General features: G+C 44.4%; 1 protein-coding gene across 5 annotated transcripts in view; it reads right to left on the reverse strand.

Moving 5' to 3' along the window:
- Nucleotides 1-25,982, reverse strand: part of LOC133563533 (pleckstrin homology domain-containing family A member 5-like) — a 323,705-nt gene that overhangs the window by 131,672 nt on the left and 166,051 nt on the right. For all 5 annotated transcript variants that reach the window (XM_061917704.1, XM_061917702.1, XM_061917701.1 and 2 more), the window contains exon 4: nucleotides 14,559-14,642. In XM_061917704.1, coding sequence (XP_061773688.1) covers nucleotides 14,559-14,642 — 84 coding nt within the window. The remainder of the gene's footprint in view (nucleotides 1-14,558; nucleotides 14,643-25,982) is intronic.

The raw sequence follows: 25,982 nt of genomic DNA on the forward strand, positions 1-25,982 counted from the left end.
ATGACGCAATTTTTTGACGCGGTGACGTTGTAACCAGGCGCCTTCGGAAAAATGTCAGCAGTGTGGAGATATTTTAAAGTGGCGAAAAGTGACAAAAGTATTGCAGTTTGTAACGAATGTTCAGCCAAACTGTCTCGAGGACGAAAAAGTTTGCGACTGACAGTGCCAAAGCAAACGGACTTACAAAGAAGGTAATGGAGTTTATGGCTTTGGATGATCAACTGTTTAGTGTTGTGGAGGAGATTGGCTTTCGGAGACTCATGGAGCACATTAAGCCCTGTTACACGATACCGAGCAGACGGTAGAATACATGTTTACTAAAAGCTTACCCCTTTTTATATTTGCACAGTGTGTATATATGATTAATGTTGGTAATACAAATCTTTATATATCTAGAAAGGGTGGTCCTAAGAGGTAGGCATTTTTCGGAGGTCTCAAGAAGACAACAAATACAAGTGTGTGTGTGTGTGTGTGTGTGTGTGTGTGTGTGTGTGTGTGAGCGTGTGTGTGTGTGTCTGCAATGGGGTCAGAAGAGATAACTGCCAATAAGGCTTGGCGCCCTGCGTACAGTGTTTTGGGGCAGCCAATCGAGTCAGGCTGAGACTGCAGTTTAAAATGACCACACAGCATTTCTAAAGAAAGAAACTAACACCTTTGTTTAGTCGCGGGCCCAACTTTTTTCTTTTTTTTAGGGGTGAACAATGGACAGGGAGAAGGAACGATCAACCAGATTAGGAGTTGATCTGTCGAAGCACGATTTTACAGATGTTCAGAGTCTTATCTCATGACTGCGTCTCTGTTCAAGTAGGCAAGGAGCCGAGCTCATACCTAAGATTTACAACATCAACATGTTTGTTCAGCACGTGGCCAGGACGTGAAATCCGACTGGCATGCTATCAGACCACCTCTGCTGAGTCAAAGGACGAACAGATTTTGTGTTCCCTTACAAATCAGTACCGAGCCAAACCAGTGACGTGTGTGATGTTGATATGAGAGATTTATCCAATGACCCTCTGCTTAATGATACTTGTGTCAGCTCCTTGCGGTTAGTCGAGGTCCTGGTGCACACAACAGACAGGACTTTGGAATGCAAACGGATAACGGGTTGTCATGGCAGGCAAGACAGCATTCAAATCAAGCACAGAGTTGTTAGTGTGCAAGGCTCATCATCACAAGTGATTGACATACAGGAAACACAAATGTTCACAACTGTTGACAAGTGTTCTGTTTTTTTTCAGTTTTTTTTTTACCTGCGAAACGCTGGGTGAAACAATTTTCCACAATTCACGCTACAAAACAGAGGAGAGAAAACAGAGTTGACAAAGAAGGCTAGATGCTAAGTCAGATAAATGTGGGTAAAAAGTTGTAACAGTAGGCTATTGCAATAGTTTTGATTAGAGATGTCCGATAATGCCGGTGGACGAGAGTGTAGCTTCCCTCCGCCTTTGGGTGGGGGGACGGGTCCTGACTGTGGTCTGCGCACATGCTCTAAACGGCGGTTCAGAGTACCCACCCTTTTTGGGTGCACTCGAAAGGAGTACTGGAGAGTAGGGATGCACCGAAATGAAAATTTGTGGCCGAAGCCGAATAAAACTTAAACGCTTGGCCGAAGGCTGAATACCGAATAATGAATGCAGTTTGACAATTTTTTTTATATTGCATAAATAGACTAGAATAAATATTTAGACGTTTTTCAAATAAAGTATTTTTTATTGAATATTGAAATTGTTTTAATATTCCAGCAGCCTTTGCTTTTCAAAAAAAGCACAACGTTTTTCATTTATATTAGGCCTTCAAACAAAACATGCATTCCAAAAAAAAATAAAGTGCATTAAAGTGGATAAACCCACAACAAATGAATTATTGTCCTTTTGGCAAAAGTCTGCTTAGCCACAGTAGATATGCTAATAATGTAAACAGAAGGCTCAAGTAAATCTCAATTAAGTGTGTGCTTGTAACCTCATACACTTATACAGGTAGCCTACACAACAGGCTAATAATGTAAACAGAAGGCTCAAGTAAATCTCAATAAGTGTGTGCTTGTAACCTCATACACTTATACAGGTACACAACATATCCCAACGTTACCGTGTCACTGCACGTTGGTTGATTGCGTCGCTGCGTCAAAAAATTGCGTCACACGCCACTATGCGGCCTTGTTCTTAACTCATTCCACCGAAGGCCGAATGTGGCTTTTTTTGCCATATTCGGCCGAATATATTCGGTTACCGATTAATCGGTGCATCCCTACTGGAGAGTGCTCCCCCTGGTGAGTCCCTCGTTCTACTGGAGGACTTCAATGCTCATGTTGGCAACGACAGTGAAACCTGGCCGCGCGGATCTGAACCAGAGTGGTGTTTTGTTATTGGACTTTAGTGCTCGTCACAGATTGTCCATAACAAACACCATGTTCAAACATAAGGGTGTCCATATGTGCACTTGGCACCAGGACACCCTAGGCCGCAGTTCCATGATCGACTTTGTAGTTGTGTCTTCGGATTTGCGGCCTCATGTTTTGGACAGTCGGGTGAAGAGAGGGGCGGAGCTTTCTACCGATCACCACCTGGTGGTGAATTGGCTGCGATGGTGGGGGAGGATGCAGGACAGACCTGCCAGGCCCCAGCACATTGTGAGGGTCTGCTGGGAACGTCTGGCAGAGTCTCCTGTCAGAGAAAGTTTCAATTCCAACCTCCGGAAGAACATTGAACATGTCGCACCTCTATTGTCGAGGCGGCCGATTGGAGCTGGGGCCGCCTAAAACCCCTTGGTGGACACCAGCGGTGAGGGATGCCGTCAAGCTGAAGAAAGAGTCCTATGGGATTCTTTTGGCTCATAAGACTCCGGAGGCAGTAGACGGGTACCGACTGGCCAAGCGGTGTGCGGTTTCAGCGGTCGCCGAGTCAAAAACTCAGACATGGGAGGAGTTCGGGGAAGCCATGGAAAACGACTTCCAGACTGCTTCAAAGCGATTCTGGACCACCATCCACCGCCTCAGGAAGGGGAAGCAGTGCAGCAGTGAGGGATGCCGTCAAGCTGAAGAAAGAGTCCTATCGGGTTCTTTGGGCTCATGGGACTCCGGAGGCAGTGGACGGGTACCGACTGGCCAAGCGGTGTGCGGCTTCAGCGGTCGCGGAGGCAAAACCCGGACATGGGAGGGGTTCGGGGAAGCCATGGAAAACGACTTCCAGACTGCTTTGAAGCGATTCTGGACCACCATCCGCCGCCTCAGGAAGGGGAAGCAGTGCAGCGGTGAGGGATGCCGTCAAGCTGAAGAAAGAGTCCTATCGGGTTCTCTGGGCTCATAGGATATCGGAGGCAGTGGACGGGTGTCGACTGGCCAAGCGGTGTGCGGCTTCAGCGGTCGCGGAGAAAAAAACTCGGACATCGGAGGAGTTCGGGGAAGCCATGGAAAACGACTTCCAGACTGCTTTGAAGCTATTCTGGACCACTATCCGCCGCCTCAGGAAGGGGAAGCAGTGCAATGTCAACACCGTGTATGGTGTGGATGGTGTTCTGCTGACCTCGACTGCGGATGTTGTGGATAGGTGGAAGGAATACTAAGAATACCTCCTCAATCCTACCAACATGTCTTCCTATGAGGAAGCAGTTCCTGGGGAATCTGCGGTGGGCTCTCCTATTTCTGGGGCTGAGGTTGCCGAGGTAGTTAAAAAGCTCCTCCGTGGCAAGGCCCCGGGGGTGGATGAGATACACCCGGAGTTCCTTAAGGCTCTGGATGCTGGGGGGCTGTCTTGGTTGACAAGACTCTGCAACATTGCGTGGACATCCGGGCCGGTACCTCTGGATTGGCAGACCGGGGTGGTGGTTCCTCCCTTCAATAAGGGGGACCGGAGGGTGTGTTCCAACTGTCGTGTTTATGTTGTGTTACAGTGCGGATGTTCTCCCGAAATGTGTTTGTCATTCTTGTTTGGTGTGGGTTCACAGTGTGGCGCATATTTGTAACAGTGTTAAAGTTGTTTATACGGCCACCCTCAGTGTGACCTGTATGGCTGTTGACCAAGTATGCGTTGCATTCAATTGTGTGTGTGAAAAGCCGTGGATATTTTGTGATTGGACCAGCATTTAAAGGCAGTGTCTTTAAGGTTTATTGGTGCTCTGTACTTCCCTCTACGTCCGTGTACACAGCGGCGTTTTAAAAAGTCATAAATTTTACTTTTTGATACCGATAATTTCCGATATTACATTTTAAAACATTTATCGGCCGATAATATTTGCAGTCCGATATTACCGGACATCTCTAGTTTTTATAAACTATAAAACTATTTTAAATGTTCATAACTTAAGCAAAGTGGTCAAAATTGTATGTTTTGTATTTTTTTCTGTTTTTTTTTTTACCTGTAAAACGCTGGATGAAACAATTTTCCACAATTCACACTACAAAAAAGAGGAAATAAAACAAAGTTGACAAAGAAGGCTAGATATGAGTCAGATAAATGTGTGGAAAAAATTGTAACAGGCTATTGCAATTGTTTTTTATGAACCATAAAACTAAGTGTTCATAATTTCAGCATGGTGGTCAAAAGTGTAACCTTTTTTTAGCTAAAAACAATGGCAGTCTTAGGATACATGTATTTTTTTGGAACAGGCCTCACAATATGATTTTTTTCTGACTTTGTAAAATAGAGAAGCTCTTCTCAAAATGTATAGTGGACCTACTAAAAAGGAGGCACCAGAGAACTTCAAGGGTAGTTGAAGCAGATGTAGACAAAGAAAAGTATTTTTTCAAAGGCTACTAATCTAACTAAAGTTATACTCAAAGGCAAAACTAACACACAAAAAAGTTTAATAAATGCTGTTTCTTTTTCTTTTTTATGGTGGGTAAACCTGAACTGGGATGAACAGAGAGCTCCACAAAACATGCTCTGGACAAGAAGTTTTTAAGATGTTGGGGAGGACCTAATGATTTGCAAATCCTTTTCAACCCACATTCAGTTGAATGCACTACAAAGACAACATATGTGATGTTCAAACCCATAAACTTTATTTTTTTTGCAAATAATAATTAACTTAGAATTTCATGGCTGCAACATGTGCCAAAGTAGTTGGGAAAGGGCATGTTCACCACTGTGTTACATCACATTTTCTTTTAACAACACTCAATAAACTTTTGGGAACTGAGGAAACTAATTGTTGAAGCTTTGAAAGTGGAATTCTTTCCCATTCTTGTTTTATGTAAAGCTTCAGTCCTTCAACAGTCCGGGGTCTCCGCTGTCGTATTTTACGCTTCAAAATGCGCCACACATTTTCCATGGGAGACAGGTCTGGACTGCAGGCGGGCCAGGAAAGTACCCGCACTCTTTTACTACGAATCCATGCTGTTGTAACATGTGGCTTGGCATTTTCTTGCCAAAATAAGCAGGGGCGCCCATGATAACGTTGCTTGGATGACAACATATGTTATTCCAAAACCTGTATGGACCTTTCAGCATTAATGGTGCCTTCACAGATGTGTAAGTTACCCATGCCTTGGGCACTAATACACCCCCATATTATCACAGATGCTGGCTTTTGAATTTTGCGCCTATAACAATCCGGATTGTTATTTTCCTCTTTGTTATGGAGTACACCACGTCCATAGTTTCCAGATAAAATTTGAAATGTGGACTCGTCAGACCACAGAACACTTTTCCACTTTGCATCAGTCCATCTTGGATGAGCTCAGGCCTAGCGAAGCCAGCGGCGTTCCTTGGTGTTGTTGATAAATGGGTTTTGCTTTGCATAGTAGAGTTTTAACTTGCATTTACAGATGTAACGACCAACTGTAGTTACTGACAGTGGTTTTATGAAGTGTTCCTGAGCCCATGTGGTGATATCCTTTACACACTGATGTCGGTTTTTGATGCAGTACCGCCTGAGGGATCAAAAGTCCGTAATATCATCGCTTACGTGCAGTGATTTCTCCAGATTCTCTGAACGTTTTGATGATTTTACGGACCGTAGATGGTAAAATCGCTAAATTCCTTGCAATAAGTCGTTGAGAAATATTGTTCAAAAACCGTTTGACAATTTTCCTACAAAGTGGTGACCCTCGCCCCATCCTTTCTTTTGAATTACTTAGCATTTCATGGAAGCTGCTTTTATACCCAATCATGGCACCCACCTGTTCCCAATTAGCCTGCACACCTGTGGGATGTTCCAAACAAGCGTTTGATGAGCATTCCTCAACTTTATCAGTATTTATTGCCACCTTTCCCAACTTCTTTGTCACGTGTTGCTGGCATCAAATTCTAAAGTTTATGATTATTTGCAAAAAAAACATGAAACTTATCAGTTTGAACATCAAATATGTTGTCTTTGTAGCATATTCAACTGAATATGGGTTGAAAATGATTTGCAAATCATTGAATTCCGTTTATATTTACATCTAACACAATTTCCCAACTCATATGGTAACGGGGTTTGTACATAAATAATTTAAAGGCATAGCGAGTTGTAAAAGGTACAGCCTTACGGACATTTGAGGTGAAAAGTTCCACTGTTGTCTAATCAGACCTACATCTTTATTTCAGAAGGCTAAACGCCAACTAACAATATTCTAACTGTAGTCTTCCAGGAGTCATGTTCTATTCTGTCAAGGTGAAGGTCAGGCTTCAGTAAACATGTTTGCCGCATGCGAGCTGTCCAAATATTTGCATCAGCGTGTAGGTGGTCATATGGATGACTAAAAATAGGTGGACACATGTACACTATTGACAGAACACTGAGAATGTCTTTACTGGCCACACAGAAACATGTCATGAGCAGGAAACTGAAGCAGAAGTGAAAGACGGAAATGGCAAGAAAAGAGCTTCTTTAAGACTAAAGTTCTGGCGGAGCAGCTGATTCTCATTCTCCATCGCAAAGGGAAGTTAGAAGTAGGATTGAAACTACAGTGAAAAGGAAAATAACGAAAACATTCAGCTTCGTAGATTTTTGCAAGACAAAAAACAATGACAGCTACATTATATCAGATGTATGTCAGTAGGGATGGGCGATATATCCACATACTCGATATATCATGTGTTTGTCTCCGTGCGATTCAGAAAATGACTACCATATTTCCTTGAATTGCCACCGGGGCGCTAATAAATTTAAAACCTCTTCTCACTCCGGCACTTACCAAAGGCATGCGGTAAATTTAGGCCTGCACTCAAACATTTGAGTGTGATGTAAGGATACCATCATGAAAAACACATTTAATTAAAAAAAAACAATATTATGGTCTTACCTTTACTTATAAATGAAGTCCATGCGCAGCTCCTTCTGATCAAAAGCATCGATAACTTGTTTATAAAAGTCTTCCTTATCTTTCTTCAGTTTTAAAAGTCTCTCTGTCTCGATGGAGATCTTCCTTTATTACCTCCTGCTTCAATTGAAAGTCCAGTTTAGAAAACTGTTTTATTTTACATATGTAATCCTCCATGTTAAAAGTGCAAGCGAGAGGAAAAAAAAAACGATCGTTGCTCACTCTTGCTGCTTGTTGTCACTTTTTCTGCAGCCGAGTAGTCGCAAGAAGGATCACTAGCGCCCTCTACCACCAGGAGGCGGGAGTCATTTAATGACTCATATTTGACACACGCAGCTACGGTATATTAATAAAACATAGCTGCTTACTGTTCTTTTTAGCATATTCAATAGCTTGGACCTTAAATCCTACTGAATAGCTCTTAATCTTCTTCCCTTTATGCGATTTCAAATGATTGAAATCAGCCTCCTCCATTTTGAAAATGATGACAGTTGAAGTGTCACTCCTGACATGACGAGTTTGACCCGGTGGAAATTCTAGGCATGCCCTAATAAAAATTATATTTTGCGAAACGAGTTTGACTAGGCGTTAATCTTGAGCTGGCGGTAATGCTAAACATGTGCTAATTATTTTGCGAAACGAGTTTGACCCGGCAGTAATTCTAGGCAGGCGCATACTATATACCCGGCGGCAACTCAAGGAAATACGGTACATCGTGATATTCGAGTATACGCTCTCAAGTAGTTGCTTTTAGCTGCGGGCATTACACTACAGACGTTTCTCACTCTTTCCTGTCTCTCCTTCTCACAGAGACATAAAACAAGCGCACCTTCTTACATACGTGACGTGTGCAACGTCACACGCTCCCGCGGAGCAGAGAGGTAGCGACATGTGATTCCAGTGGTGAGGTGCGAGTGGTAATACGTGAGAAAGAAGGTGCGAATTTGGTAACAAATGAAGGAAGAATTCATTTCCAAGAAAAACAGCACTGAGTCCATGGTCTGGCGGTGGTTTGGCTTCAAGCGGGAAGATGTCGAGCATTTATGTGACAAAAGCGTTGCTACAAAAAGTAGCACCTACTGTTATTTCTCATCCACGAATCCCTCGAATTCTTCTTCTTCAGTGTCGGAATTAAACTTTCCACAAGAGGTAAGCAGCCGCCGACTTCATTTTCCCCCGTGGAAGAAGAAGCGCGTGATGCATGCTGGGATATATGACTGCGGGAGGCGTGCAGAGTTTAAAGTCAAGGCGATCAGTCACACAGGAGAAGACGGGAATAGAGCAGCAGTGAGAGAATTTAACATTAACAGCAGCGACACGGACTCCTTTAATGACGACATCGACGAGACGGAGCCGGACATGTTGGATGCCGTATTCGCCCAACTGTTTGATTCCAACACTGAAGAAGAAGAATTTGAGGGATTGGTGGATGAGGAATAACTTAATAAAGTGAGCTTTACATGTTTATTTTGTGTGTTGTGTTGTGTGACATTATCCATTGAGCATCCATCCATCCATTTTCTACCGCTTATTCCCTTTCGGGGTCACGGGGGGCGCTGGCGCCTATCTCAGCTACAATTGGGCGGAAGGCAGGGTACACCCTGGACAAGTCGCCACCTCATCGCAGGGCCAACACAGATAGACAACAGTCACACTCACATTCACACACTAGGGCCAATTTAGTGTTGCCAATCAACCTATCCCCAGGTGCATGTCTTTGGAGGTGGGAGGAAGCCGGAGTACCCGGAGTACCCGGAGGGAACCCACGCATTCACGGGGAGAACATGCAAACTCCACACAGAAAGATCCAGAGCCTGGATTTGAACCCAGGACTGCAGGAACTTTGTATTGTGAGGCAGACGCACTAACCCCTCTTCCACCGTGAAGCCAAGCTTTTGAGCAACGTTGAGTTATTGATATATTATTACTTTGCACTAGGGCTGGGCGATATTGGCTTTTATGAATATCGTGATATTTTTATGCCATATTGCGATATACGATATATATTAAGATATTTTGCCTTGGCTTTGAATGAACACCTCGACTACTGTAACGTATTATTTTCGGGTCTCCCCATGTCTAGCATTAAAAGATTACAGTTGGTACAAAATGCGGCTGCTAGACTTTTGACAAGAACAAGAAAGTTTGATCACATTACGCCTGTACTGGCTCACCTGCACTGGCTTCCTGTGCACTTAAGATGTGACTTTAAGGTTTTACTACTTACGTATAAAATACTACACGGTCTAGCTCCATCCTATCTTGCCGATTGTATTGTACCATATGTCCCGGCAAGAAATCTGCGTTCAAAGGATTCCGGCTTGTTAGTGATTCCCAAAGCCCAAAAAAAGTCTGCGGGCTATAGAGCGTTTTCCGTTCGGGCTCCAGTACTCTGGAATGCCCTCCCGGTAACAGTTCGAGATGCCACCTCAGTAGAAGCATTTAAGTCTCACCTTAAAACTCATTTGTATACTGTAGCCTTTAAATAGACTCCCTTTTTAGACCAGTTGATCTGCTGTTTCTTTTCTTTTTCTTCTATGTCCCACTCTCCCCTGTGGAGGGGGTCCGGTCCGATCCGGTGGCCATATACTGCTTGCCTGTGTATCGGCTGGGGACATCTCTGCGCTGCTGATCCGCCTCGACATCTCTGCGCTGCTGATCCGCCTCCGCTTGGGATGGTTTCCTGCTGGCTCCGCTGTGAACGGGACTCTCGCTGCTGAGTTGGACCCGCTTTGGACTGGACTCTCGCGACTGTGTTGGATCCATTGTGGATTGAACTTTCACAGTATCATGTTAGACCCGCTCGACATCCATTGCTTTCCTCCTCTCTAAGGTTCTCATAATCATTATTGTCACAGACGTCCCACTGGATCATTATTGTCACCGATGTCCCACTGGGTGTGAGTTTTCCTTGCCCTTATGTGGGCCTACCGAGGATGTCGTGGTGGTTTGTGCAGCCCTTTGAGACACTAGTGATTTAGGGCTATATAAGTAAACATTGATTGATGATTGATATAATCACAGCAGTATGATGATTCTATGTGTCTACATTCAAACATTCTTCTTCATACTGCATTAATATATGCTACTTTTAAACTTTCATGCAGAGAGAAATCACAACTAAGTCAATTGACCAAAAGTGTATTCATTAAATACTCTTCATTCTCTCACGGTGACTTTTTAAATGAAAGAACAAATTAATAGTGTTGCTACCTTTTTGTAGTAACACTTCTGCTGCATACTTTGCATTGATTGATTGATACTTTTATTAGTAAATTGCACAGTACATATTCCGTACAATTGACCACTAAATGGGAACACCCCAATAAGTTTTTCAACTTGTTTAAGGGTCCACGTTAATCAATTCATGGTACAAATATATACTATCAGCATAATACAGTCTTCACACAGGTTAATCATCATAGTATATACATTGAACAGCATATTGCTGTTGTCTGCTGAATATCTTCCCACTTGGAGCCAAACAACCGCCAGATGATGGACTCCCTGCTCTTTATGTTGGGCATTTATTGTTCTTCCTCCATTTGTGATGAGTTTCGCACCATCTCTCTCTTGTATTGTCACAAGCTCCGCACCGCTCTGCTTGTACGACCGGCCTCAGCTAATGTTAGCCATGCTGCTATCTCTCTGATCGGCGAGAGCTATGACGCTAGACTCGCGAGAGTATGTGACGTGTGTAAGAAAGCGGGCTTGTTTTTCCGTCTCCGTGATATGAGAGACGAGGAGTGACAAACGCCAATAATGTAAAACACGCAGCTAAATGCAACTCGTTAGCCATGCTAATGTTAGCGCTCGGCGAGAGCGTGTGACACAACATGCGCGACAGTATGTGACGTATGTAAGAAGGTGGGCTTATTTTACGTCTCTGTGAGAAGGACAGACGAGAAGGACTGAGACACGCCAGTAATGTAATGCACGCAACTTAAAGCAACGGTGTGAGAACATATAATCGAATATTACGATAGTCATTTTTTATATCGCACAAAGACAAACCTGCGATATATCATATATATCAATATATCGCCCAGCCCTACTTTGCACTATTTCCAGTGTTACTATATTGTGATTGCACTAACCTTTGATTTACCGAAACAGTATCAGACTGTTTTTTTACCTGTTTATTGAATCGGGGAAAATAATAAAACAGCTGTTTATTAATTTTGGGAGTTAACAGAGTCGTCAGAACGCTGGTTTGTAATCTATTAATAAAATTTGACTGACCTATCTGACTGTTTTGTTGACATTCCCTTTATTGCAGCTTCATCTGAAGCAGGAGTCGGCAACCCACGGCTCCGGAGCCGCATGCGGCTCTTTGATCACTCTGATGTGGCTCAGATGCTGAATTACCGACCCCAACTATTATTCTGTAAGGTTTCCGGATTTTAGTGCCTCTCTCAGAAATCACCCGGGAATAACATTCTCCAATTTTCACCGGGACTTCAATATTGAGGGTGTGCAGTGACGGCAATACCTATAACCTCCTCTAAAACACGTCGTCGCGCCCGCTTTTACATCACGCGATCGGTGTGTCGACTGGTCATATTTTATATTCAGCCTCTGTTAACACACGACAGTGACTACAACGCATATTTGTTCAACAGCCACACAGGTTACACTGAGGGTTGTGATATAAACAACTTTAGCACTCCTACTAATATGCGCCACACTGTGAACCCACACCAAACAAGAATGACAAACACATTTTGGGAGAACATCTGCACTGTAACACAACATAAACACAAAAGATCAAATACCCAGAATACCATGCATCCCTACTCTTCCGGCCGACATTATACAACCCCCGCAGGCACCCACCCTCTCCGTGCGTGGGTTGAGGGGCCGATGTTCTCCCAAAATGTGTTTATCATTCTTGTTTGGTGTGGGTTCACAGTGTGGTGCATGTTAGTAAGAGTGTTAAAGTTGTTTATATCACAACCCTCAGTGTAACCTGTATGGCTGTTGAACAAGTATGCCTTGCAATCGAGGGCGTGTGTCTGCAGAAGCCTCGTACTACATGTGACTGGGCTGGCAAGCTGATTGAACGTGTCGTAGAGGGCCCCAAAGGCAGCACCTTCATATGTTGCCCTTGATATTGTTAATCGAGGGAAATTCTGCAAACATTCGCGAGAATAGTTGATCCGACAATCGGTTGTCGCTCGCAATATTTGGGAGGATTGGCAAGTGTGATGCTTTTTTTTTTTTTTTCCAAGATGGCGCTGATGTAGTGGCTGCTGTTGGCAGGAGCTCTGTGCTCTTGCGTCATCCTTTTGTGTTTCCCTCGTTTTATATTTTTTTGCCTTTTGGTCCGGGACCCCTTTGGGACTGTGTGACAAAGGGTGGCACTTTCGTGACCTCTGTGGTGCTTTTTTGGTGGACTTCTGGATCTGCCTCCCGGGAGCCTTTTGACCATGGAGACCAGCTGCTGGGTGTCTGCCACACCGGAGTCGGTTTGGAGGAACCGGAAGAGATGCGGATGAGGGGACAGGGCTGCGGAGCTAGCACTGAGCGCTGGGACGGAGAGGCTTCGCGGTGTCTTGGCTGGGTGAGCAGGTGTCGGACACCTCAGTCTCCTTGGACGTATCCTCGCTCATCCATGCGGACTGGACACTGGCCGAGAGTGGAGTGGGCTGTCTTGGTTGCTTTGATGGGTCTGCTCCTGTCTCTGGCCATGCTCCCTCCACCCCAGCGGACGATGGCGTGGAACACCGCAGAGGCCACCACAGTGGATATGTTTCTTTTACTTTTTATTCATAGCTGTATGTAGAAGTGTCTGGTTGTATCTTCTGCTTTAATGTCTTTAATGTCCTCTGTGTTCTTTGATGTTTGATGTTTCCTTCTTACACACATGTAAGAGGGATGTCTACTATGGCTATGACTTGTTGTTTTTTTCCCTTGGCCTCAGTCTGCACCCCCTCTCCAGGGCCCAGGCTAAGACCGATTTTTTTTATATTTTATTTTAATCTGTTTACCTGTATCTCATCTTTTTTGTAAGGGGCGCTGGAGGCCGGCAGACCCGTCAGCGATCCTGTTCTGTCTCCCTGTAATGTTTGTCTGATCTTGAATGGGATTGTGCTGAAAATTGTAATTTTCCTGAAGGAAATCTCCTGACGGAATAAATAAAGTACTATCTAATCTAATCTAAGCAGCATTCATATAGAACTCGCGGGACCCGCTATCATTGAATGTTCATATTAAGCTGCGGGCCGCGTGCCTAAGACCCCTGGTTTATACATAGCACAAAGTCAAAAAAACTTTGTACGCTATGTTATTTAATTTTAAATTTCAAAAGAGTTTTGTGGCTCCCTTTGTTTTTTTTCAAACGGGTCAAAATCGCAGGCTTCACGGTGGAAGAGGGGTTAGTGCGTCTGCCTCACAATACGAAGGTCCTGCAGTCCTGGGTTCAAATCCAGACTCGGGATCTTTCTGTGTGGAGTTTGCATGTCCTCCCCGTGAATGCGTGGGTTCCCTCCGGGTACTCCGGCTTCCTCCCACCTCCAAAGACATGCACCTGGGGATAGGTCCCTCCCACCCCCAAAGACATGCACCTGGGGATAGGTTGATTGGCAACACTAAATTGGCCCTAGTGTGTGAATGTGAGTGTGAATGTTGTCTGTCTATCTGTGTTGGCCCTGCAATGAGGTGGCGACTTGTCCAGGGTGTACATCGCCTTCCGCCTGATTGTAGCTGAGATAGGCGCCAGCGCCCCCCGCGATCCCAAAAGGGAATAAGCGGTAGAAAATGGATGGATGGATGGGACAAAATGGCTCTTTGAGAGCTAGAGGTCACAGACCTCAGATCTAAAGGATGCATAACATAACCCCAGCCTCTACTGTAGCATCTATTCTATGCGCCTTATATATGAACTAAGTTTTAAAATAGGCCATTCATTGAAGGTGCGCCTTATAGTGTGGAAAATACGGTAGTCATTTTCTATATCGCACACAGACAAACCCGCGATATATTGAGTATATCGCCCAGCCCTAGGTAGGGGACACTTAACTTTCCAAAAGGGGCTGCAAAATCTTGTCCGGGTCATGAAAAACTGAATGACATTCATGACATTCCCATAAAAGAATGTAAACACAACACAATGAGGGTTTTATCCCCCGCGTCATTTGCATCAGCGGCAGATACTTAACACTGTGAAGGACGGCCTTCCAATCCAGACGGCCGAGCTGCAATTAGGGGTCGGGTTAATAAAGGCATGGCATGTACCGACAGCAGATTGTGGCGCTCAAAAAGGCAGCTCAGTGACATTCTGGAGAAGAGGGGAAAAAAAATACAAGAGCCTTACTGTTCGTTGATGACAAAGATGCAGTTGTCTTGTGAGGGTGAGCCTGAGATGGGATGCTTGCAAGTCACCTTTCGCTCATTGTGGCTGCGGAAGAGAACGAGGAGAAAAGATGAGAAGGGCACATCTTTAATGGACAACTCCGAGGAGAAATCGATGTCATAAAAAGGAGAGGCTGACAATAAAAGTGTCAAACACTTTGTCAAAGACCGGGAACTTTCTTAAACTTTTAAAGGCCTACTGAAATGAGATGTTCTTATTTAAACAGGGATAGCAGGTCCATTCTATGCGTCATACTTGATCATTTCGCCATATTGCCATATTTTTGCTGAAAGGATTTAGTAGAGAACATCGACCATAAAGTTCGCAACTTTTCGTCGCTAATAAAAAAGCCTTGCCTGTACCGGAAGTAGCAGACGATGTGTGCGTGACGTCACGGGTTGTGGAGCTCCTCACATCTGAACATTGTTTACAATCATGGCCACCAGCAGCAAGAGCGATTCGGACCGAGAAAGCGACGATTCTTCCATTAATTTAAGCGAGGATGAAAGATTTGTGGATGAGGACAGTGAGAGTGAAACAAAAAAAACTAGACGGCAGAGCGATTCAGATGTTATTAGACACATTTACTGGGATAATTCTGGAAAATCCCTCATGTGCTTATTGTGTTACTAGTGTTTTAGCATTTTAGTGAAAGTCGGAAGGGTGTGGGCCACGGGTGTGGTGACCGCCAATGTCTCTGAGGGAAGCCACATTTCTTGATGAAGTGAAGCGAAGGCAGCCATTGGGGCAGGGCTGGGATTTTATTTTTTCCCCTCCTCCACAGTGGAAGCATCCCACGTTCGGGAGTGGCTGGTCGGAGGAGGCAAGAGAGTCCGCAGCTGCCTCTTTGACAGGTGCACAAGGAACAACGCAAGCTCCGTTCATGACTACGGTAAGAGCCGACTTATTACCACCATTTTCTCACCGAAACCTGCCGGTTGACATGTGGTAGAGAACCATGTTCGCTTGACCGCTCTGTTCCATAGTAAAGCTTCACCTTGGGGAATGTAAACAAGGTGTTTGTGTTGCTACAGGCGGCCGCAATACACCGCTTCCCACATACATCTTTCTTCTTTGACGTCTCCATTATTAATTGAACTAATTGCAAAAGATTCAGTAACAAAGATATCCATAAAACTGTGTTATGAGATTAAAGCAGACGACTTATAGCTGGAATCGGGGCTGGAACAAAATGCCCGCTAAAATCCGTGAAGTCACGCGTCATCATACCGCAACATTTCCAACAGGATACTTCGCGTGAAATTTAAAATTGCAATTTAGTGAACTAAAAAGGCCGTCGTATTGGCATGTGTTGCAATTTTAATATTTCATCATTGATATATAAACTATCAGACTGCGTGGTCGCTAGTAGTGGCTTTCAGTAGGCCTTTAAGATCAATTTATGAACTCCTTAGGCTGTGGTACACTCCAAAAGAATAACATATTTTCAAATTTAAATGTAGTTAACTATTCAGAAATGAATTTATATTTTTATTATGAAAATGAAGGAAACATGACAACCTTAAAAACACAACAGATATTCGAACAGCCAGCCTGATAATAGTAAAAAGGGATGTCTGATAATGACTTTTTTGCCGATATTGTCCAAATCTTAATTAACGATTTTGATATCGACCGATACCGATATATACAGTGGTGGAATTAACACATTATTATGCCTAATTTTGTTGTGACGCCCCGCTGGATGCATTAAACAATGTAACAAGGCTTTCCAAAATAGTAAATAGTAAATATTACTTACTTTTACTTGAGTAATACATCTCTAAAGTAACAGTACTCTTACTAGAGTACAACATCTGGCTATTCTACCCACCTCTGGCAAAACCTCACAATAATGTCAAAAACATTTTGACAGACAGTCTTAAAAAAGGGAATTACATTTTACATTTTTCTACGAACGATAAAACACTGAACATTGACAAAATATGAATGTCGCACCCCATCTCCATCGACATATTTTACAATCAAGCAAAAAAGCGACGGACAGCAAAATATGAACGCAGAGGGTAAAAATACAATCTGATATATCACTAAGCTTTTGAAATTTGTTGTGAAAATCTCCTTCCACGTCTGTCCCTGACACCCACATTTCAGGCTGACACTCTGTGGAAACGCTCCCCACCCACACTGCTTGGTGCCTCGTCTGAGCTCCTGTGACGTAGATGACCATAGTAACTAATTAATTACCATAGTAACTAATTAATTACCATAGTAACTGGATGCTGTGGGGCTGTCTTGGTTGACAAGACTTTGCAGCATCGCGTGGACATCGGGGGCGGTACCTCTGGATTGGCAGACCGGGGTGGTGGTTCCTCTCTTCAAAAAGGGGGACCGGAGGGTGTGTTCCAACTATCGTGGGATCACACTCCTCAGCCTTCCCGGTAAGGTTTATTCAGGTGTACTGGAGAGGAGGCTACGTCGGATAGTCGAACCTCGGATTCAGGAGGAACAGTGTGGTTTTCGTCCTGGTCGTGGAACTGTGGACCAGCTCTATACTCTCGGCAGGGTTCTTGAGGGTGCATGGGAGTTTGCCCAACCAGTCTACATGTGCTTTGTGGACTTGGAGAAGGCATTCGACCGTGTCCCTCGGGAAGTCCTGTGGGGAGTGCTCAGAGAGTATGGGGTATCGGACTGTCTTATTGTGGCGGTCCGTTCCCTGTACGATCAGTGCCAGAGCTTGGTCCGCATTGCCGGCAGTAAGTCGAACACATTTCCAGTGAGGGTTGGACTCCGCCAAGGCTGTCCTTTGTCACCGATTCTGTTCATAACTTTTATGGACAGAATTTCTAGGCGCAGTCAAGGCGTTGAGGGGTTCCGGTTTGGTAACCGCAGGATTAGGTCTCTGCTTTTTGCAGATGATGTGGTCCTGATGGCTTCATCTGACCGGGGTCTTCAGCTCTCGCTGGATCGGTTTGCAGCCGAGTGTGAAGCGACCGGAATGAGAATCAGCACCTCCAAGTCCGAGTCCATGGTTCTCGCCCGGAAAAGGGTGGAGTGCCATCTCCGGGTTGGGGAGGAGACCCTGCCCCAAGTGGAGGAGTTCAAGTACCTAGGAGTCTTGTTCACGAGTGAGGGAAGAGTGGATCGTGAGATCGACAGGCGGATCGGTGCGGCGTCTTCAGTAATGCGGACGTTGTACCGGTCCGTTGTGGTGAAGAAGGAGCTGAGCCGGAAGGCAAAGCTCTCAATTTACCGGTCGATCTACGTTCCCATCCTCACCTATGGTCATGAGCTTTGGGTCATGACCGAAAGGATAAGATCACGGGTACAAGCGGCCGAAATGAGTTTCCTCCGCCGTGTGGCGGGGCTCTCCCTTAGAGATAGGGTGAGAAGCTCTGCCATCCGGGAGGAACTCAAAGTAAAGCCGCTGCTCCTTCACATCGAGAGGAGCCAGATGAGGTGGTTCGGGCATCTGGTCAGGATGCCACCCGAACGCCTCCCTAGGGAGGTGTTTAGGGCACGTCCAACCGGTAGGAGGCCACGGGGAAGACCCAGGACACGTTGGGAAGACTATGTCTCCCGGCTGGCCTGGGAACGCCTCGGGATCCCCCGGGAAGAGCTAGACGAAGTGGCTGGGGAGAGGGAAGTCTGGGTTTCCCTGCTTAGGCTGTTGCCCCCGCGACCCGACCTCGGATAAGCGGAAGAAGATGGATGGATGGATGGAGTAACTGGTATATCATAATCATACAAAAGCGCAGATTCCAACCATTAAAATACTTTGTATAGTTCAAGACTTAGTGATTAGGAAACCTCCCTGCACATCATAATGGCAGCTACACTTTCCATCTTAAAGATCTAAAACAATCATTTGGGATTGTCTGGCGGGCCTTAATTTGCCCAGAGCTCTGGTTCAGTCGAACAACAGCAAGTCAAGTTATTTCCAAACGTAACATAATTAGAATTCCAGGATGTCAGCCGCTCGTTCTCACTCGTTGGTTGCGGCTTTTCAGTAAAGCGGTCAGGATGGTGGAAGGCCGGGAAGAAATAACGAGCCTCACCACGCTTGACTGTCACTCGTAAATCACGTGTTCAACATCGGCCTGTGAACCGTATGACTGCATAATTCATTCAATATCAAGTCTCATTATGCAGACCATTCTGCACGTTTGGTGCACTGCATGCAGCGCTGCCATCGTCAAAATAAAGTCATGCCCACATTGACATCGCATTTGGATGTTGCCTCTGTCATGTCATGTGCTTTTACATCCCGACTCACTCTGGCTTCGTCATAAACAGAAGAGAGTCAAACAGCAGTCCAAAAATAACACGGTCTTTAAACACGGCCTACTTGTGTGCTGAAAAGAGCAAATACCAAAAGTGAAATAGGGAGTTGAGTTTCAGTTGCGCGTGGAGAGTAATCGTCTCCACAGCTCAGGCCCGTAATTACAGGAGGCACTGCTGGCTGCAGAGTTCCACGTGCGGTCTGGGGACAGACCAATGGCACCTTCTTTCATTTACGTAATATCGCTAAAATTCGCTGCATTTTGTCCACTAAAGACGCCGAGATCATTATCCATGCGTTTGTTACGTCTCGTCTCGATTACTGTAAACTATTATTTTCGGGTCTCCCCACGTCTAGCATTAAAAGATTACAGTTGGTACAAAATGCGGCTGCTAGACTTTTGACAAGAACAAGAAAGTTTGATCACATTACGCCTGTACTGTATATACTTTATATACATACATATATACCTATACTGTATATACCTTTATATACATATATACATACATATATACCTATACTGTATATACCTTTATATACATATATACATACATATATACCTATACTGGCTCACCTGCACTGGCTTCCTGTGCACTTAAGATGTGACTTTAAGGTTTTACTACTTACGTATAAAATACTACACGGTCTAACTCCACCCTATCTTGCCGATTGTATTGTACCATATGTCCCGGCAAGAAATCTGCGTTCAAAAGACTCCGGCTTATTAGTGATTCCTAGAGCCCAAAAAAAGTCTGCGGGCTATAGAGCGTTTTCCGTTCGGGCTCCAGTACTCTGGAATGCCCTACCGGTAACAGTTTGAGATGCTACCTCAATAGAAGCATTTAAGTCTCACCTTAAAACTAATCTGTATACTCTAGCCTTTAAATAGACCTCCTTTTTAGACCAGTTGATCTGCCGCTTCTTTTCTTTCTCCTATGTCCCCCCCTCCCTTGTGGAGGGGGTCCGGTCCGATGACCATGGATGAAGTACTGGCTGTCCAGAGTCGAGACCCAGGATGGACCGCTCGTCAGGACCCAGGATGGACCGCTCGCCAGTATCGGTTGGGGACATCTCTACGCTGCTGATCCGCCTCCGCTTGAGATGGTTTCCTGTGGACGGGACTCTCGCTGCTGTCTTGGATCCGCTTGAACTGAACTCTCGCGGCTGTGTTGGAGCCACTATGGATTGAACTTTCACAGTATCATGTTAGACCCGCTCGACATCCATTGCTTTCGGTCCCCTAAGGGGGGGGGTTGCCCACATCTGAGGTCCTCTCCAAGGTTTCTCATAGTCAGCATTGTCACTGGCGTCCCACTGGATGTGAATTCTCCCTGCCCACTGGGTGTGAGTTTTCCTTGCCCTTTTGTGGGTTCTTCCGAGGATGTTGTAGTCGTAATGATTTGTGCAGTCCTTTGAGACATTTGTGATTTGGGGCTATATAAATAAACATTGATTGATTGATTGATTGATTATTCACTGGTATGCTTTCACACTAGGGCGTGTAACGGTATGTGTATTTGTATTGAACCGTTTTGGTACGGGGGTTTCGGTTCGGTACGGGGGTGTACCAAACGAGTTTCTAAGCTAAAGTCTTAACAAGCTGCTTTGCTTTTTCTGCCTCTGTCTCAGCACCCAGCATTGTCCCACCCACACAACCATCTGATTGGTTACATACGAAGCGATAGCAGCTAATCAGCAGTAAGTATTCAGTGCGCATGTATCAATGCTTCAGCGTCGAGCAGATAGGTGTTTAGCAGGTGAGCATAAGGCAGCGTACTATCCCCAAATTATAATAAACACCTCCCAGTCAACTACTACTAACATCACTATGAGCCCGTTGACCTTCTAGAACAGGGTTAGGGAACCTATGGCTCTCGAGGCAGATGTGGCTCTTTTGATGACCACATCTGTCTCTCAGATAACTGACATTGCTTAACACGATAAGTGAAGTGAATTATATTTATATAGCACTTTTCTCTAGTGACTCAAAGCGCTTTACATAGTGAAACCCAATATCTAAGTTACATTCAAACCAGTGTGGGTGGCACTGGGAGCAGAGGGGTAAAGTGTCTTGCCCAAGGACACAACGGCAGTGACTAGGATGGCCAAAGCGGGGATCGAACCTGGAACCCTCAAGTTGCAGGCACGGCCGCTCTACCGGTCACGAATAATTCCGCTGGTAATCACAGAGTTAAAAATAAAAATTTCTCATGCATTTTAATCCCTCCATTTTTTCTACCCCACCTGTTCAAAAAGTCGCATTAATGCTAAGAAGCATTTTGTTTATTATTAAACGGGACAATCGGTAGAAAATGGGTGGCTGGATGGTTAGCTTCAGAAAAACAATGTTATTCTGAGACTTATTATACTCTAAAAATGTTGGTCTTACTTAAAAATGCACACATTTAGTTGTATTTGGTGTTAAAAAATATTACATGGCTCTCCGAAAAAGAAATTTTAAAATTTTTGGCTTTCATGGCTTTCTCGGCCAAAAAGGTTCCCGACCCCTGTTCTAGAAACTTAAACTGCAGCTCAGCTCACTCGCAATTCTGGCTTCAGTTCTGGCTTGAGGTGAAGGCTAATTAGTTTTTAGCGTAATGTTAGCTCATTTTCCGGTGTGTGTGTGTGTGTGTGTGTGTGTGTGTGTGTGTGTGTGTGTGTGTGTGTGTGTGTGTGTGTGTGTGTGTTTTACGGACAGAAAAGCTTTGAATGACAGGGTCCCTGCTATCACATGTTGATAAAAATAGAACATTTACATAATAAAAAATCAGCGTGAGGAGGCTGAGGTGGGCGGGGTGTGTATATTGTAGCATCCCGAAAGTTAGTGCTGCAAGGGGTTTAGAGTATTTGTTCTGTTGTGTTTATGTTGTGTTACGGTGCGGATGTTCTCCCGAAATGTGTTTGAAATCATCGTTTGGTGTGGGTTCACAGTGTGGCGCATATTTGTAACAGTGTTAAAGTTGTTTATACGGCCACCCTCAGTCTGACCTGTATGGCTGTTGACCAAGTATGCATTGCATTCACTTGTGTGAAAAGTGGTAGATATTATGTGACTGGGCCGGCACGCAAAGGCAGTGCCTTTAAGGTTTCTTGGCGCTCTTTACTTCTCCCTATGTCCGTGTACACAGCGGCGTTTTTAAAAAATCATGAATTTTACTATTTGAAACAGGTACCAATAATTTTGAAACCGATACCGATCATTTCCGATATTACATTTTAAAGCATTTATCAACCGATATCTGCAGTCCAATATTATCGGACATCTCTAAGTAAAAACACATGTTTAAATGTGTCACATTTCCAGTTGCTATTTCAGAGGTTATATATTAGTATAACTATCCATCCATCCATTTTTTACCGCTTGTCCCTATTGGGGTCACTGCACCCTATCTCTGCATTTGGGCAGAAGGCGGCGTACACCCTGGACAAGTCGCCACTTCATCGCAGGGCCAACACAGATAGACAGACAACATTCACACACTAGGGACCATTTAGTGTTGCCAATCAACCTATCCCCAGGTGCATGTCTTTGGAAGTGGGAGGGGCCTATCCCCAGGTGCATGTCTTTGGAGGTGGGAGGGGCCTATCCCCCGGTGCATGTCTTTGGAGGTGGGAGGGGCCTATCCCCAGGTGCATGTCTTTGGAGGTGGGAGGGGCCTATCCCCAGGTGCATGTCTTTGGAGGTGGGAGGGGCCTATCCCCAGGTGCATGTCTTTGGAGGTGGGAGGGGCCTATCCCCAGGTGCATGTCTTTGGAAGTGGGAGGGGCCTATCCCCAGGTGCATGTCTTTGGAGGTGGGAGGAAGCCAGAGTACCCGGAGGGAACCCACACAGTCACGGGGAGAACATGCAAACTCCACACAGAAAGATCCCGAGCCCGGGATTGAACCCAGGACTACTCAGGACCTTCGTATTGTGAGGCAGATGCACTAACCCCTCGCCCACCGTGCTGCCCATGATAATAACTAACTTCCACTATTTCTAAGAAGAAAGCGGTTCAGCATTTCAAATGCATTAGGATGTACCTCTGTCAAGGAGACCGAGGTACATCTAGACCAATAATAGTTTAAACTTAAAATCGACAGATATATTGGAAGTTGATCTTAAAAATTTTAGTGTTAAAAGTAAAAAATAAAAAAAACTATAAAAATGTATCACTTTATGAGTGGGGAACCTTTGGGATCTCAAATATATTTAGTAGGATTTTATTGAACTTCTCACTGTGATTACTCAAAAATATTAAATAATTAAAATCAATGGTGTCCTGCATTATTGATCTTTGAGGGCTTTGATTGCTAAATAAAGGAACTCTCCTGAAGGAATCAATAAAGTACTATCTATTCATCTAAATACTGCATATTTCAGTTTTACTATAAAAAACAAAGTTTACTTTGACAAAAAAGGCATAAAACCTCATTTGTTTTACTTTATATCAACCTCGAGTTGATATAAAGATTTACTGTACGCATTAAATAAAAAAATAATAATACTAATTTGACTTATTTTTAACATTTTAGTGACTGAGACCCTCTATGCTCCCCAGGAGCCTTAAGGAAAAAAAAAAAGTCCATATATTTTGTTATGGTTTGAAAATGAAAATTTTTTCCATATGCGGCCCAAGGTGGAAAAAGTTTGGACACCCCTAAACTTGACTCTATGCAGTCTATTTGTAATGTTTGACAGCACTTCAGTTTTGTACACACTGACACACAAGCACGAGTAAGTGTTTTCAGGAGAGAATGTGCCATTAAAGAGACTTCACAGTGACATGGACAGATGCTATTTAAAGAAGTCCTACCATATCTAACAAACTTTTTAAGGAGCAGGGAAGTTCACCTCTCTTTGTCAACGAGGAACCCAAATATACACACTATATTGCCAAAAGTATTTGGCCACCTGCCTTGAACTTGAAGTGCCATCCCATCCCTAACCCATAGGGTTCAATATGATGTTGCAGCTATTACAGCTTCAACTCTTCTGGGAAGGCTGTCCACAAGGTTGCGGAGTGTGTTCATAAGAATTTTCCACCACTCTTCCAAAAGCGCATTGGTGAGGTGTTGGTGAAAAAAGGCCTGGCTCTCAGTCTCTGTTCTAACTCATCCCAAAGGTGTTCTATCGGGTTCAGGTCAGGACTCTGTGCAGGCCAGTCAAGTTCATCCACACCAGACTTTGTCATCCATGTCTTTATGGACCTTGCTTTGTGCACTGGTGCACAGCCCGTTCCAAACTCTTCCCACAAGGTTGGGCGCATGGAATTGACCAAAATGTTTTGGTATCCTGAAGCATTCAAAGTTTCTCTCACTGAAACAAAGGAGCCAAGCCCAACTCCTGAAAAACAACCCCACACCATAATTCGTCCGCTGACCCCTCCGTCAGTTTACGTGGCCTACCTACTTTGTGGCTGAGTTGCTGTTTGCCAGAGCTTGTTTTTGACCAACCCCACAATGCAGAGATGGAGCCAGGCATGGAGTGAGAAAACATGAGTAACTCAAAATAATAGAACAAGAACAAGTGAAGTGAAGTGAATTATATTTATATAGCGCTTTTCTCAAGTGACTCAAAGCGCTTTACATAGTGACACCCAATATCTAAGTTACATTTAAACCAGTGTGGGTGGCACTGGGAGCAGGTGGGTAAAGTGTCTTGCCCAAGGACACAACGGCAGCGACTAGGATGGCACAAGCGGGAATTGAACCCGCAACCCTCAAGTTGCTGGCACGGCCACTCTACCAACCGAGCTATGCCGCCCCGAACAAACATACAAAAGGGTACTAACACAAACCGCACACGAGGCAGATAAACTAAGAGAGCTAGTAAGGGAGCTACCAAACAAAAAGGAACTTAGCATGGAAGCTAGCAAAAAAAAAAAATGTGCCTAGTGTGGAAGCTAGCGGGTAGCGAACAGGAAAACAGAAGTCGTTACTTGTAGAATGAAAACAAAACGGAAGCAGGGAACAAAACACAGTAAGAATCAGAATCAGAAAAGTTTTTATTGCCATTGTTTGAGAACAGGTTCACAAACTAGGAATTTTACTTGCCGCAATTGTGCAACATAAAAGACATATAACACAGAATAGAATAACATGAGCTGTATCAGATCTTGTTATTGTTCACGTGTCTGCTACAAACAAACGAATATAGCTTACTGCTACGCTGCAATGAAACGACACGACAGGTAGCAACGAGTAGAGCGACATCGACAAAATAATAATCCAGCCCTGACTGGAGGATCAAAGCAGGTAAAATAGGAGTGGGCTGATTGACACCAGGTGTGGCCAGGTGCCAATCAACCGCAGCTGAGGAAAAACAGTGTGCAGGGAAAAAAACAGGAAATGGACAAGATAAGAGCGCTGACAGGAACTAAAAACACGGAATACTAAACACATAGAGAAAAATTAAAACACAAACAAACTGTCAGTGACAAGCCTGACACTGTTGTTCCCAAACTCTTCCATTTTCTTATAATAAAAGGTAAATGGGTTGTACTTGTATAGCACTTTTCTACCCCTTTTTAAGGAGCCCAAAGCGCTTTGACAGTATTTCCACATTGGCCTTATCACACACACATTCACACACTGACGTGGGAGCTGCAATGCAAGGCGCTCACCAGGACCCATCAGGAGCAAGGGTGAAGTGTCTTGCCCGAACACACAACGGACATGACCAGGATGGTAGAAGGTGGGGATTGAACCAGTAACCCTCAGATTGCTGGCACAGCCACTCTACCAACTTCGCCACAACGTCCGTCCCCCAATAAAGCCGACAGTTGACTTTGGAATATTTAGTAGTGCTTGAAACTCCGCATGTCAACATCTCCATTCGGTGCCACACCCACAAACTGCCCGAATAACCAATTCCAGATCAACACCGTATGATGAAAAAATAATATCAGCAAAATCCAGTGAAGCCATTATCGGACATCTCTAATTACAATAAATCAGTTGTGAAATGCAAGTCTCGATGTAACTTACCCAAAGAAAATATGTTTTCAAAACATCTTGAGACTAAACTTAACTCCTACATGGTCTAAAAATGGTCACATGTGTTGAGGGATGTGGTTTGTGGTCCACACAGTCAGCACTGGGCAGGCAATACTTCAAGTCATGGGGGTGGAGTACCGGAGCATTTTTCTACTTCTCTAAA

This window comes from Nerophis ophidion, linkage group LG12, assembly GCF_033978795.1.
Source record: "Nerophis ophidion isolate RoL-2023_Sa linkage group LG12, RoL_Noph_v1.0, whole genome shotgun sequence".
NCBI lineage: Eukaryota > Metazoa > Chordata > Actinopteri > Syngnathiformes > Syngnathidae > Nerophis > Nerophis ophidion.